At 39.9% G+C, this 15,135-nt stretch overlaps 2 protein-coding genes across 3 annotated transcripts; both read left to right on the plus strand.

The window, feature by feature from the left end:
- Positions 1-226: 226 nt before the first annotated feature.
- On the plus strand, positions 227-14,202 carry LOC139941584 (small ribosomal subunit protein uS19-like). The gene is made up of 4 exons (XM_071938152.1): positions 227-325; positions 1,802-1,896; positions 13,306-13,540; positions 13,938-14,202. Exons 1-4 carry the CDS (start codon positions 323-325, stop codon positions 14,049-14,051), a joined length of 447 nt encoding a protein of 148 aa, XP_071794253.1. The 5' UTR covers positions 227-322; the 3' UTR covers positions 14,052-14,202.
- Positions 2,956-13,297, plus strand: LOC139941583 (E3 SUMO-protein ligase ZBED1-like). 2 transcript variants are annotated; one of them, XM_071938150.1, is made up of 8 exons: positions 2,956-3,985; positions 4,698-4,994; positions 5,315-5,686; positions 5,990-6,367; positions 6,696-7,058; positions 7,749-8,114; positions 8,488-8,850; positions 9,374-13,297. In XM_071938150.1, exons 1-8 carry the CDS (start codon positions 3,734-3,736, stop codon positions 10,940-10,942), a joined length of 3,960 nt encoding a protein of 1,319 aa, XP_071794251.1. In that variant the 5' UTR covers positions 2,956-3,733; the 3' UTR covers positions 10,943-13,297. The 2 variants fall into 2 exon arrangements, with proteins under 2 accessions (XP_071794251.1, XP_071794252.1); XM_071938151.1 differs by lacking the exon at positions 2,956-3,985 and having other exon boundaries at positions 4,880-4,994; positions 5,319-5,686.
- Positions 14,203-15,135: the final 933 nt, after the last annotated feature.

A 15,135-nucleotide genomic window follows, 5' to 3' on the forward strand; every position in this document is an offset into this window, starting at 1 on the left:
CATCCCATGTGCCTCTCTGCTCTTGTTTTTGAGGAGGGATGATGGCGCGCGGCGCTCGCTCCTCTCTCATCTCTATTCGAAACGACTGGATTTGGCTTTGGATTTGGCTAAGGCTAGCTAAGCTTGGCCCCACGGCTGTTTTGACACGTGCTTTGCATACACGCTCAGGGAGTAAGACGAGAGGACGGAGCCTGAAGCCAAATCCAAAGCCGAAACCGTGGTTTCGAAAAGGGCCAAAGGCCTCAAAACCCGAAGTCACGTTTAGGTTTCGAGAGGGCGCCCTTCAAATTGTCCTTTCGCTTTACACTGTTCATAATCCAAAATGGTAGGAAAAAGTGACTCTTAAAATCTCTTTAAATCTCAATGTCTTGTTTACCATCTCAATTTAAAATGTATCACAATTTTACCAACAATTGTTGATCTGTATGATCTGATAACTATTTTTAATTCGTATTGTTAAAGAAGAACGATATTTTACGTTGAATCTTGGTCACGAACGTTCATTTCTAACGTTTTGCGTTATTGTGTTCGATGTAATGTACTGTGTACATGGTGGTGGACATTTTTTAAGTCACGATGATGTTTTTTAATTTTTATGTATCGGCGCTGCCAACATAATTCCTCGTCAAATATGTCTACTGACGTTAGTAAAAAGAGAATTGTGAAATAACTTATTTTTGTTTTTTGGTCATTCAATGCGAGTTGACCACCATGCACCACACAGTTGAGTTAGGCTTGGTTATTGGTTGTGAATGTTCAGTTTTTAATTTTAGTTAATCCAGGCCTAGCCCCATGCATTTAGGGCCCAGTCCACTCGCTCAGTACCCTTTTGCCACGGTCGGAACTGTTGTAAACACAGTGTTGTGCCCTCTTGTCTAGGATTTATCTTCTGTAAGTGTAGTGTAAATAAAGATCTGCATCTTAAATTAAAACTTGGACTTATATTTTGGAGATCGAAGCCAAGAAGACTGAAACAACAAAAAATAGCTGGACTGCCAGATTTGTTTTTTTTAGACACACGTTTCGGGTGAAAATCAAGTGTTTTTCAAGAGTGAACTTTTTATTTTTATTTATTTGAAAATAAAATTTTATTTTAAAATAAAAATTAGGGCCTATCCTTATGATCTTAATTTAAACAACTTGCTAGTTGTCACATTGAATAACAAGGTTTTGTTAGCTCCATTAACAAATGGGACAACAACTCAACATGATCAATCAGTTGTAGTTGACATGATCATAACCCTCTGTCCTCGCAACGCTCTGTCTGAAGGGTGGAGGGCTACCTTTGATCTTAATGAAATGATTGCTACAATTGAGATGGTTCCAGACTGATTTAATCAAAGGAGGTGCCATACACTGCATGTCTATAGTCAACCATTAAAGACACTGAACACTATTGCTAAAACTTCTCACTTGGTGTATCTCAACATGTACATAAAATAACAAACCTGTGAAAATTTGAGCTCAATTGGTAGTCGAAGTTGCGAGTTAATAATGGAAGAAAAAACACCCTTGTCATACGAAGTTGTGTGCTTTCAGATGTTTGATTTCAAGACCACAAATTCTTAATTTTAAGTCTCGAAATCAAATTTGTGGAAAATTACTTCTTTCTCGAAGACTACATCACTTCAGAGGGAGCCTTTTCTCACAATGTTTTATACTAACAACAGCTCCCCATTTTTAAAAACATTTTTGCTAATAGTTATTTTGAGTGATTACCAATATTGTCCACTGCCTTTAAGGGATAGAGATGTTAAGTGAATTTTGATGATGGAGATTGACTCATTTGTCATGTTTTTAGGCTGACGCTGCATCAGGAGAGGTTAAGAAGAAGCGTACCTTCAGGAAGTACACCTACAGAGGTGTGGACTTGGAGCAGCTTCTGGACATGTCCAAGTAAGTTTACAAATTTGCTTCCAAGGACTACTCCCTCCCCTCCCCCCCCCCAATTTTTCCATTCGATATGAAATGATATATTATCTAATTTACCTCAATGAGATATCCCTTTTTGTATAAAAAAAAGTGGTGTAAAAAGTGAGTAAAAAAATGGTGGCGAGATACGGCAGGTTAAACAAAAAAAAAACCCAAAAAACCAAAACCCCAAAACCATGCATTACTCCTATGCAACTCAGTAATTTATGGAAGACTAGTGGGACAAGTTTATAAATTTTGACTGTTGACTACAATGACTAGCTGTGAGCGCCGCGTGACAACTACGCGAGCAGTCGGGTCACCCCAACTACTTCAAATTTGTGAATAGTTGCCCCTTTACACTGATTTGTCATTCACGGCTGATAAATCAACACACACTTTGCTGTAAGTGTACACAACAGCGCAAGATGACACACATGTCTTTCACTGTGTGATCGCGCTGTAAGTGTACACAACAGCGCAAGATGACACACATGTCTTTCACTGTGTGATCGCCATCACACCATAGCACACAGTCCACGGAACGTAGCTTGAAAGGGGTGGACTCTGTACTCGGGCGACCTTTTTTTTCGCAGGCTCATCTGTATTCACAAGTTATATTATGTATGGCTTTTGATTGGTCTTGAATTGTTGTGTAGTACGAACACATTGTCAACGTGTTGCAGCTAAATTAGAGGTGCCGTACATGTGTTACACATGTGTACAGTGTAGCTCAGTATTGTTTGTACATCACACATGTACATGTTCACTAACATTTGACACTTAATTTATAATAAAATCTCTATTATGAAAAGGTGTTGTGTTCTTTCTTTCTCGGCCCACTTTGGCTTGCCAAATGCCTGCTTGCTGTGTTTTTTTTTTACGTATCTATTATTAACTATACTTCACCAACTCATCAGTGATCATCACAATCACATTTTTTTTTCTTTGCTAGAAACAAAATTAAAAAGGAAATAAAAGTTAAGATAGTATAAAATATTTGCATAAATTTGAAGAGTATCCCCCAAAGTTTTAGTGCATTTATTGCTACCTGCTTTCTTTGTTTCTCATCGTATAGTAAATGGTCTTATAGCTTGGTCAGGGAGCATCGTGTACATGTATTCAGGCCTTAAATTTTGTTTCTGAAGAGGCACAGTAATTTACCTCTGATAAGGGGCACTTCTATGATGAAAATTAAAAATTTGTAATGGAACTTTGCAAAGGGCATGCATGCTTACCCATACACTTTTGAAAGCGACAGAATTTTGCGAGTTGGTGTAAGAAGGTTGAAAGTCGGGAGACTAAGCTTATCGGAGACTGGACTGTTAAACAACTCGTTCTTAATAACTTTTTAGGGGCTTTGAGCACAGAGCTTAGAGAAGTTTGGAGGCTTTTTCAAGCCAAAATACTGTTGGATTACCTTGACCGTCAAATCAATGAGGTGTTAACAAGAAAAGGGTAGGATTTGGGATTGTCAGTCCATATTCTCCTCTGATGGTGGTCGCTTTCATCACATCAGAACTAGTGCGAAAAGCATCGTTTGGCTTTTCGACGATGGCCTAGATTACTGTGGGGAAAAGAAAGGGGCCGGTCCTCTTCATTGTGGAGTGTTGAGGTTTGATAACTTAGACGAGCAAAGAACGATGATAGCTTAGACAGTGATTGCTTGCCCGGAGATCATGCAGTCTGGTGATTTGGGAACTTTGATTGTCATTTGGGATATAGGAATGTGGAAAAGACTCCTCTTGAGCTCCTGAGGAGTAAGCGTTTACTGCCGAAGGAAGATGCAAGGAGTGACGTCTGGAACTTCTTTGGGTTCAAAATGGACCCAGACGACGAGTCAAAAATTTTGAACCACTCCGAGGTTATGTGTGCTTTGTGTGAGACGCTGCTTACATATAACGGTAGTACAACCAGCTTAAGATGTCATCTTCGTGCGAGTCATCCTGGTGATTACCGCAAGGTCGAAGAAACTTCTTCCAATGCTCAATCCACACCCTCCCGGTCAGATGTTGGCGCTCGTCCATCCAGATTGAGAAAAAGGGAAACACCATCTAATCAGTTTGAAACAAATGTGAGTATTTTTATATTAAGTCTGTGTCTGTGTGTGTGTGTGTGTGTAGGCAAGCATTGTCTGGTCATTCAAGAAAGATTTGGCCAGACTCGGCATATTAACTCCAACTGGGTTTGTAAACTTGTCTTGAGATCCCCTGGCAGCCTATTGTTTTGAATGACCCTAGATCAAATGTAAAGGTCATTGTGGCTAAAACTAAAGAAATGTATGATGATTGTCAGCTTGATTATTCAGGATCATCCAGGCATTTGTGTTTGTCAATACACCTTAGTTGTTTGTATATTTATTTTTTATATTTTGAATTTGGTTTGTGTTAAAGGAAGTTACATAATTGGTAACAAAACAAAATCGTGAAGGTGACAGACTTACATCAAAATTACACGGTCTAATAATGATAGTAGAAATATTTCTGCCTGAAATGTCATATTTGATGAAAAATAAATAATTTAATGTTGCGTTTTGAGTTTATCGGTCAGTGAGCGTTTTATCCATATATATTTTTGTTCATCATTGTCATCCAAAATGTGTAATCGTTTTTTCACTATTTTCTTGTGACCCTGATGGCCGATCGATCTCAAATTTCTACAGGTTTGTCAGTTAATGTATATAGTGGACTACATGAAGTGCATTCACTGCCAGCAACTGATTAGTTAGAAAAACCAATATCTGTAGTTTTCTTTAATTGTTAAAAACAAAATCTTAATTTATTCAGTCAGATTTGTCTGAGGTGTTGGTAAAGATGGATGCTTTGGAGCTCCTGTTGAGTAAGCAATTAATGCCGAAGAAAGATGCAAAGAGTGACGTCTGGAACTTCTTTGGGTTCAAAACGGACCCAGATGACGAGTCAAAAATTCTGGACCACTCCAAAGTTATGGGTGCTTTGTGTGAGACACTGCTTCCATTTAGCGGTAATACAACCAACTTAAGATGTCATCTTCAGACCAGACATGGCACTGGTCCATCAAAGCTGAGAAAAAGGAAAACACCATCAAGTCGGTCTAAAACGGAAGTGAGTATTTTGTATTAAGTCTGTGTGTGTGTGTGTGTCCGATAACTCATGAAAGACTTGGACGGATTTGGCATATCAACTCCAAACTTGGTTTGTGAACTGGTCTTGGTATCCCCGGTCAGCCTATAGGTTTGCATGGCCCCGAAATAACACGGTCATTGCGGTTAAATCTAAAGAAAAGTTGTCTGATTGTATATTTGAGAGATCACTTTGACCCAGTCACTTTTGTTTGTTAAGACATCATACTTGTTAATACATATCTTAACATGTTTTGAGGTAGTTTTTATTAGTTTTTCAAAACAAAATTTACATTTATTCAGTCAGATTTGTCTGAGGTGTCAGTAAAGATGGATGCTTTTCCAGTATCAGAGCTCCTAAGGAGTAAGCATTTACTGTCGAAGAAAAAGCCGAAGAGTGACGTCTGGAACTTCTTCGGGTTCAAAACAGACCCAGATGACGAGTCAACAATTCTTGACCAATCCAAAGTTGTGTGTGCTTTGTGTGAGATACTGCTTCCATATAGTGGTAATACAACCAACTTAAGATGTCATCTTAAAACAAGACATCCTGGTGAATACTCTGAGGTCCAAGGCACTGTTTCCAATGCTCCATCAACGCCCTGCTCAGATGCTGGCGCTGGTCCATCAAAGTTGAGAGAAAGGAAACCACTATCAAGTCAGTCTAAAACAGATGTGAGTATTTTTATATTAATTCCGTGTGTGTGTGTGTGTGCAGGCAAGCACTGTCCGACAACTCAAGAAAGACTTGGTATATCAAATGTTTTAGAACTGGTCTTTGGATCCCTGGCATCCTACTGGTTTGTAAGGCCCCTTCATGAAATGACACACAGATTGTGACTAAAACCAAAGAAAAGTTGTTGTGATTGATTAAAGATCAATTTCATCCAGGCACTTATGTTTGTTTATACACCACATTTTTACCAGTTTTGAATTTGTTTTTCAGTAATTTTCAACTCAAAATCTACATTTATTTAGTCAGATTTGTGTGAGGTTTCGGTAAAGTTGGATGCTTTTCCAGTATCAGAGCTCCTGAGGAGTAAGCAATTGTTGCAGAGGAAAGGTGCAAAGAGTGACGTCTGGAACTTCTTTGGGTTCAAAGCGGATCCAGATGACGAGTCGGAAATTCTGGACCACTCCAAAGTTATATGTGCTTTGTGTGAGAGACAACTTAGTTATAATGGTGTCAGTACAACCATGTTAAGAAACCATCTTAGGGTGAGACATCCTGGTGATTTCCTGAAGGTCCAAGACACTCCTTCCAATGCTCCATCTACGCACTCCAACTTGGATGTTGACGCTTGCCCATCCAGGTTGAAAACAAAGAAAACACCATCAAGTCAGTTGAAAACAGATGTGAGTATTTTCATTATAAGTCTGTGTGTGTGTGTGTGTGTGCATGCAAGCATTGCCTGATAACTCAAAGACTTGGTCTGACCTGGCATCAATACCAAACTTGGTTAAAGACTTGTCTTGGGATCCCCTGGCAGCCTTTTGTTTACAGACCCCTAGGTCAAATGTAAAGCTCAATGTGACTGAAACTAAAGAAATGTAGGATGACCAAATTAATGTCGTCCAGGCACTTGTGTTTGATAATACACCATACTTGTTAACATATTTATATTGTATCTTTTGAAAAATTGTTTTTGTTAATTTACCAAGACAACCACTTTTGTTTTTCCAGTCAGATTTATCTGAGGTGTCGGTAAAGGTGGATGCTTTTGAGCTCATGAGGAGTAAGCATTTACTGCTAAAGAAAAAGTCAAAGAGTGATGTCTGGAAATTCTTTGGGTTCAAAACAGACCCAGAAGACGAGACGAAAGTTCTGGACCACTCCAAAGTTATGTGTGCTTTGTGTGAGACACTGCTTCCATTTAGCGGTAATACAACCAACTTAAGATGTCATCTTCAGGCGAGACATCCTAGTGATTACCGTGAGGTCCAAGACGCTTCTTCTAATGCTCCATCAACGCCCTGCTCAGATGTTGGCGCTGGTCCATCAAAGATGGGAAAAAGGGAAACACCATCAAGTCGGTCTAAAACAGATGTGAGTATTTTAACAGTAAGTCTGTGTGTGTGTGTGAATCCAAGCGTTGTCCGATAACTCAAGAACGATTCGTCCACTCAGCATATCAATTCCAAACATGGTTTGTGAACTTGACTATAGATTGTGCATGTCTCGCGCGTATCGGAACATAAAAGCATCTCGAATGAAGAATTTTATTTTTCATGAAATTATTTTTAAGGACAAATCTGAACAACAAAAACACTTCTTACAGCTGGTATAAATTTGTATAAGTTTTTAAATCGAATACAAATGTAATTCGTCAATATCATGTGTAAACAAAGGTTAAACTCTGGGATAAGGATTTTTTTTTTGAACCCCTTATTCCAAATCTACACATGAATGTGAAACTGCTAAAATCGGGTTTATACATGGACACGCAACGGTCGACAGGGTCTACTCTTAGGTTAACGCGTGATGCAGTTTAAAGAAGAAGCTTGCCATCTCTAGTCCAAACAATAATATTTTCAGCCTGCGAGACCAAAACAAGCATTTGCATAAGTTTCTTGACCGGAGGTGGGCACAAATTCTAAATTTTTTGCAAGTAACCAGAAGCTGAGGTCGTGTTTAATTATCAGTTTTTCATCATACTTGTTTTTGTTTATATATATTTTTTATGTTTTGAATTTCATTTGTTTGAACTTCCCTCCCAAAAAATCTTTATTTTTTCAGTCCGATTTGCCTGAGGTGTCGGTAGAGATGGATGCTTTGGAGTTCTTGAGGAGTAAGCGTTTACTGCCTGACAAAGATGAAAAAAGTGACATCAGGAACTTCTTCTGGTTCAAAACAGACCCAGACGATGAGTCAAAAATTCTGAACCACTCCAAAGTTATGTGTGCATTATGTGAGAAACTGGTTCCATTTAGCGGTAGTACAACCGACTTAAAAGGCCATCTTCAGTCGAGACACCCTGGCGATTACCGTAGCATCAAAGACACTTCTTCTATTGCTCAATCCACGCCCTCTCGCCCAGATGTTGGCGCGCATCCATCAAAGATGAGGAAAAGGAAATTGCCATCAAGTCGGTCTAAAACAGATGTGAGTATTTAAATATTAAGTCCGTGTGTGCGTGCATGCAAACATTGTCAAATAACTCCAAGACTTGGCCGGACCTGGCATTTCAATTCCAAACTTGGTTAAAGACTTGTATTTGGATTCCTGGCAGCCTGTTGTTTCTAGGCCCACCCCCTCCCCCTAGGTCAAATGTAAATGTCTTTGTGGCTTAAACTAAAGAACTGTTGGATGAATCAAGATGTGTTTGTTAATACGCCGTACGTGTTTATGGTTTTATTTTTTCGAGTTCGGGTTTTGTTAATTTCCCAAAACAATTGTGGGTTTTTTTTCAGTCAGATTTGTCTGAGGTGTTCGGGTTTTGTTAATTTCCCAAAACAATTTTGGGTTTTTTTTCCAGTCAGATTTGTCTGAGGTGTCGGTGAACATGGATGCTTTGGAGCTCCTGAGGAGTAAGCAATTACTGCCGAAGAAAAAACCAAAGAGTGACGTCTGGAACTTCTTCGGGTTCAAAACAGACCCAGATGACGAGTCAACAATTCTTGACCAATCCAAAGTTGTGTGTGCTTTGTGTGAGATACTGCTTCCATATAGTGGTAATACAACCAACTTAAGATGTCATCTTAAAACAAGACATCCTGGTGAATACTCTGAGGTCCAAGGCACTGTTTCCAATGCTCCATCAACGCCCTGCTCAGATGTTGGCGCTGGTCCATCAAAGTTGAGAGAAAGGAAACCACCATCAAGTCAGTCTAAAACAGATGTGAGTATTATTTTATTAAGTCTGTGTGTGTGGGTGTGTATGCCAGCAGTGTTCGATAATTCAAGAAAGACTGGGCCAAAGTTGGCATACCAACTCCCAACTTGGTTGTGAACTGGTCTTTGGATCCCCTGGCAGTCCTTTTTTAGAACCCCCCCCCCCCACAGGTCAAATGTAAAAATCTTTTTGGTTATAAGCTAAAGAGATTCAGGATGACTAGGATCAATATAATCCAGGCATTAACCATACTTCATGTATATATATTTTTATGGTTGAATTAGGTTTTTGTTAATTTCCCAAAATTTCTGAAGAGGAAAAAACAACGCGTACGACTATTACGTCACCAAATTCGCAGGTTTTTGGTGTTATACTACATTTGCATGATAATTTCCATTTTGATTAATGATTACCTTCGGTTGTGACATGGGCTATTAAATTAAAAGGAATAATTAATAAGTATTACATTACTGTTGATAATTTCCTTTTTTTCTTTTTTAATTCCATTGATTTTTTTTATCTTTGACAGAGTTTTGTCATTGAAGAAGATCAATATGAGGCAGGCAGCACCCAAGCTAAAGAGCTTACCAAGGCAGTGGCTTACCACTTGGCACGGGATATGAAGCCAATATACACTGTCATGGAGTCGGGCTTTGTACAAATGCTTAAGACATTTGACAGTCGGTACGTCTTGCCATCTCGGAAAACATTCTCTACAACAATCATTCCAGATATGTACAAGGAGCTGCGTTCCACCACCGTCCGCCCATTCACAGAGTCTGCCAAGGCGTATGCAATGACGACAGATTTGTGGATGGCTCGGAACATGACAAAGTTTCTTGGCATCACTTTCCATGCTATAGATGATGACTGGGATTTAAAAACCTACACCATCAGAAACATGGAGTGCCCCCCTCCCCACAGTGCTGACCAGATTGCTTCAAGCCTGAAGAGCATCCTCAAAGAATGGAACCTGACAGAATCCCGCTTGTCGACGGTTACAACAGACAAAACGCCCAGTATGGTAAAAGCTGTCAATGATCTTGGATGGGGACATCTTCCTTGCTTTGGGCATTTCCTTAATTCTGTAGTAAAAGCTGGACTCGAAACCAACCAGGTGTATACCACATTGACCAGATGCTCGAAGTTGGTGGATATGGTACGCAAGAGTTCCAAGGCCAGCCTGCTACTAACTAAAAAGCAGAAGATGCTTGATCTGCCTCAGAACGAGCTTATCCAAGCTGTCGAGACGAGATGGAATTCAACCCTGAATATGCTCACCCGCTTTGTAGAGCAACAGCAGGCCATATGTGCCGTGCTCCTTGAACTCGAGCATCATGAACTCATGCCATCCTCTGTGGAACTCAAAACTGTCGAGCAACTTGTCACTCTTCTAAAGCCGATGAAAGATATGATTGAATTCTTGAGTGGATCAGATGTCACCATTTCTGGGTTGTTTCCCTGTCTATATTGCCTAGAGAAAAATCTCTTGAAGAATGAGGCTGACACATGGGCATTAGGTTTTGTGAAGCGGGCAATGGCTGAAAAACTGGGCGAGGTCTACAAGGATCGGTACGTGGAGGAAAGACTACATCTTTGCAGCTTCCTTGACCCCCGGCTCAAGACGATGCCATTTGTTGAAGATCGCAGCATTGTTGAAGGGGTGCACGAGTTGGTGTCACTAACCTTAACGAAGATGGCAGAAGCATTGCCCTTTGACTCCCCAGACCAGCAGGGGGATGATGATGTCTCGGAACCCCCATCAAAGACATCTAGAATCACGTCTTTATTCGGTGACATGTACAGCAGCACAGTGACACAGATGAACCCGGAGGCTATGGCTAAGGACGAGGTGTTGCGGTACATCAGAGAGCCATCGCTAACCCTTGAAGAGGACCCGTTAAAATGGTGGAAGATGAATGAACACAGGTTCAAATTACTGGCAAGGGCAGCCCGGGAATATCTCTGCATCCCTGTCACGAGCGTGCCGACTGAGAGGCTGTTCAGCACTGCTGGAGATATTGTTAGTTCAAAGCGGGCTTGCCTGAAACCCAGCCATGTCGACCACCTCACCTTCCTCCATGATAACTTGGAGTGAAAATTGCAGCATGCAGGGACACAGTCGGCTCTTGTTGGCAAGATCGCTGGGACTGGCAAAATTGTCTCTTGAAAGTAGGAACGTTGTTTTGAGAGGACTGCAAGCCAAAGAAACACAAAGTTCCATGGGATTCGGGACTTCAGAATATGAACACTTTATAAGAAGAATAACTCTATATAACAGTGCTCTTTATAACAAGGGTTTTAGTATATAGGACCAATAATTCACACAAAAAAACCTTGTAAATAAAACACGAAAAAGGATGATTTACAGTTCTCGACTACAGATTTTAGAATCGGGGAGAAATTGTGGAGTTTGAAATGTAAATTTTAATGCATTTCAAAAAAACTTCCCTTGGTAGTTTTTTTTTGATCTGCCGAATCCTAATAGCAAACACAAACTGAGGGAACAATATTATTAACTAACATCATTAAAATATAACATCATTAGAACTGTCTGGAACTGTGTTGGATGTTAACAGATTTCATTAAATCCCTTGCATGACCGTTGTCTATCAGTTGACCTACTTTGTACTATAAGCTTACTGCGTGCCGATCATTTTATCTCTGCTTTCACTTGTATACATGTAGTTAAATTGTGACAAGTTATAAAAGAGTGTTCATTAAATATAGTTGTTGAGTTCAGATTTTCTTTTGTCAAATTGAATTTGCGTAATGTTTTGTTAGATGCATGTTACTTTCAGTTACACCCCCCTATCTGTTGTACAGACAACAGTTAATTCTGAAGCTTCTTAAATTTTAGTATTGTTGTCATACATGTATATTGCTGATAGTGAAACCAAGGATGCCTCATAAGTGAACTTCATCACTGTATCTCGCAAGCCTGAGTAAACCGCGAAACAGGGTACTTGCCAGTGTTGTAGCTAGGACATTTTTAGTGGTGGGCGTAGCTGATTTTAAACTTGGTCAGGAATTGCGAGCAGTGCGCACGTACTTTGTTGTAAGGATAGTTTTCAGGGCTAAATATTAACATTCCAATCGTGCCAAATGCACATTATGTAAGATTCAAGAATCACAATTTTTAAGTATAATGACAATTGTTACATTTTTTTTTTGTAAATGTGTTAATACAAAATAATTCTGATGCATTTTTTGTGGACAGACTGTTTTTGAAATAGTTTCTGCTGTTTGCTTGTTGTAATCCCGCCGCGATGAAGTTGAACTTGAACTTTGAAGGTGGAGTAACTGTCTCGATAGTCTCAGGTACAGTTTCATTATCAGCACTAACTGAAGCTGTACGAGATACTTTTATATCATCTTCCAATCTTTTCCCGTTTTCCAAAAAAGTCGTCCAGCTTACCGTAGGTTGCGAGGCCATCTAAAAATTTACACAGAGCGCGCTGTCACACGTGTGGACGAAGCGAACGTGTTTACACGCCTACATCCGGGACACGCGAACTCGCACACTAGACTTTACACAGCCCTTGTACTGTTGTTGTGTGGCGATACTGTTTGTGTGTACATGGAATGCGTGAAATCCCCGCGAAAACCTCACGACTAGACTTGTAGTGCACTCTAGGGTCTACCACAGCGCGCAATGGTGTACACCTCATGTACATACATACATCGTGTACATGTGCACGGTACCAGCACTGCTGTCAGCCTGTATAGACGGTACGCCTTCTACACCGTACTATAGTTCGTTCAATAAAAACGCCAGGGCACATTTCACGAAGAAAACTTCACAAGATGGCAAGAGGCGCAAGTTACGTGGGAAAACACGTTTGAGATTGTTATTGCTCGTAATTCTGGCTCAAAAAAATTACAAACTGCATTTGAAATGACAAAACACGAAAAAACATGACATTTTAGTCTTGCAATGTGATCAGTATCAGTAGAACTTTTACTTTTTTATTAATTTTTGGGGGGAACATTGACGGCACAGGATAAAGAATAAACCTGGTTTGACATGCGCATTGATTGGTCAAAGACAACACCAAGGTTCCTTGTTGTTGAAGCCTGAAGAATTACTTCAAAGTTGTGTTCTTGAGCAAGATACGTTACTAAAATTGCTTCTCTTCACCGAGGGGTATAAATGGGTACATGCAAGGGTAGAGGTTGATATTGTGTATGAAAAAGCCACAAGCGCCTTGCAGGCAGCTCAGGGCAGTATACTCCCAATGGAGCTGAGAAACATTAAAGGGATGTTATTGGCCCTATGACTATGACCAGGGCACTAATTTAAAACGCATTGATACGATTATTGTGAAATGCGCTATATAAGAATCTGTTATTTGCAAACCAATAGCATTCTCAGAGTTTTTAAAAGACTGGTTAAGGGTCATATCATCAATTTAGCTTTAAGTTTACACACTTTTTTTTTTTTCTCGCCCCATTGCATAGTGAGCAGCTGATGGAACTTCTGTGCTGCCGTCCACGCCGTAAGTTCAACCGCGGCCTGAAACGCAAGCCCATGGCTTTGATCAAGAAGCTGCGCAAGGCCAAGAAGGAGGCTCCCCCCATGGAGAAGCCCGAGGTGGTCAAGACTCACTTGAGGAACATGATCATTGTTCCCGAGATGGTCGGCAGCATCGTTGGTGTTTACCAAGGAAAGACCTTCAACCAGGTTGAGGTCAAGGTAAGATGATCTGTGGTTTATTTTGTTGTGAAACAACCGGGCTCAAAACTCAGTTTCGCTGAGTGTTTACTCAGTCTACACTAAGCCTGGAAGGTATGACGATACAATATTGAAGACATCGTTGCAGTATCGATGTTGGTTTTGAAAAAAAATCGTCATATTGATGATATTTACTCGACGTTCTATCACCAGTCGAGAAACATCTTAAAACATTTTGGTTCTTGTAACCCCAGTCTTTGTCTTCTTGTCTTTTTCTGTGAAGTGCTTTGATCTCTTTGTTATGGCGCTATATAAATTACCTTGTGTCAGCCTTCAAGCTGTTTTTATCGATTTTGATTCTAAAAAACACTATTTCAATCAATTATTTCGCGAATTTTTGTTTTTCTCCCTCTCACAGCCCGACATGATTGGCCACTACCTGGGCGAGTTTAGTATCACCTACAAGCCAGTCAAGCACGGTCGCCCCGGTATCGGTGCTACCCACTCCTCAAGATTCATCCCTCTCAAATAGATCGTCCATAGACCACTGGCAGAGACCATGGGAAGGGCAGAGGGTGTTTTAGTGTGGGACCTTGTGTAATTAATGATGATGATGATGATGATGATGGGAGGAAAAAAAGTTAAATAAAACTAGGCTGGGGATGCCTTAAAGTGAGAAGTAATTGTGTTCTTGGATAGTTTATTTCTGTGTCTTTTTTGTGTGTAGTTATAAAATAAGATCGAAGTGTAGAACTATTTCTTCAGCGGTAATATTTATCGGTTGCGCCATGAACTGATGTATGGGTTGAAAATCACACGAATTTGTGTTTTCACAAAGTGATGTATCACATTGAAATACATAATGCTAAAAATATGTTAACTAGACTTACTGTTGACCCTTGGCAAACAAACACAATACCGGTACACAAATTGTTCAATCTGTTAATGTTTTGTCTCTTTAAAGGAACACGTTGCCTTGAATCGGTCGAGTTGGTCTTTGAAAAGCGTTTGTAACAGTTTTTTATAAAATGCATATGGGTAGAAAGATGTTGTAAAAGTAGAATACAATAATCCACACAAACATGCCTCGAAATTGCGTGGTTTTCCTTTTACCTCGTCGACTAACACGTCGGCCATTTATGGGGGTCAAAATTTTGACTCCCATAAATGGCCGACCGTGTTAGTTCTCACAGTAGAAGGAAAACCACGCAATTTCGAGGCAAACTTGTGTGGATCATTGTATTCTACTTTTAAAACATCTTTCCAACCATATGCATTATATACAAAACGGTTACAAACGCTTTTGTTTTGACCAACTCGTCCGATCCAAGGCAACGTGTTCCTTTAATACTCAACATATCACACAGTTTATTCAGTAAAAATGTAGTTATTGCAAGAATTACTTAGTAAATGATCTAATGAACAAGCTCTGAAATGTATCCTTCCTTTTGAAAGTACATGTAATAAGACCAAGGCCCAATTTCATACAGCATTAAAAGTAGCTAAGCGCAACATAATTTTGCTTACCAGACTAAGGTTACCAGCCAAAATTCATGCCAATTGTACTCCCTTTTACTGGTAGCCTGCTTATTTTCACTTAAAAAAATGTATGAAAC

Source organism: Asterias amurensis, chromosome 9, assembly GCF_032118995.1.
Source record: "Asterias amurensis chromosome 9, ASM3211899v1".
Classification (NCBI taxonomy): Eukaryota; Metazoa; Echinodermata; class Asteroidea; order Forcipulatida; family Asteriidae; genus Asterias; species Asterias amurensis.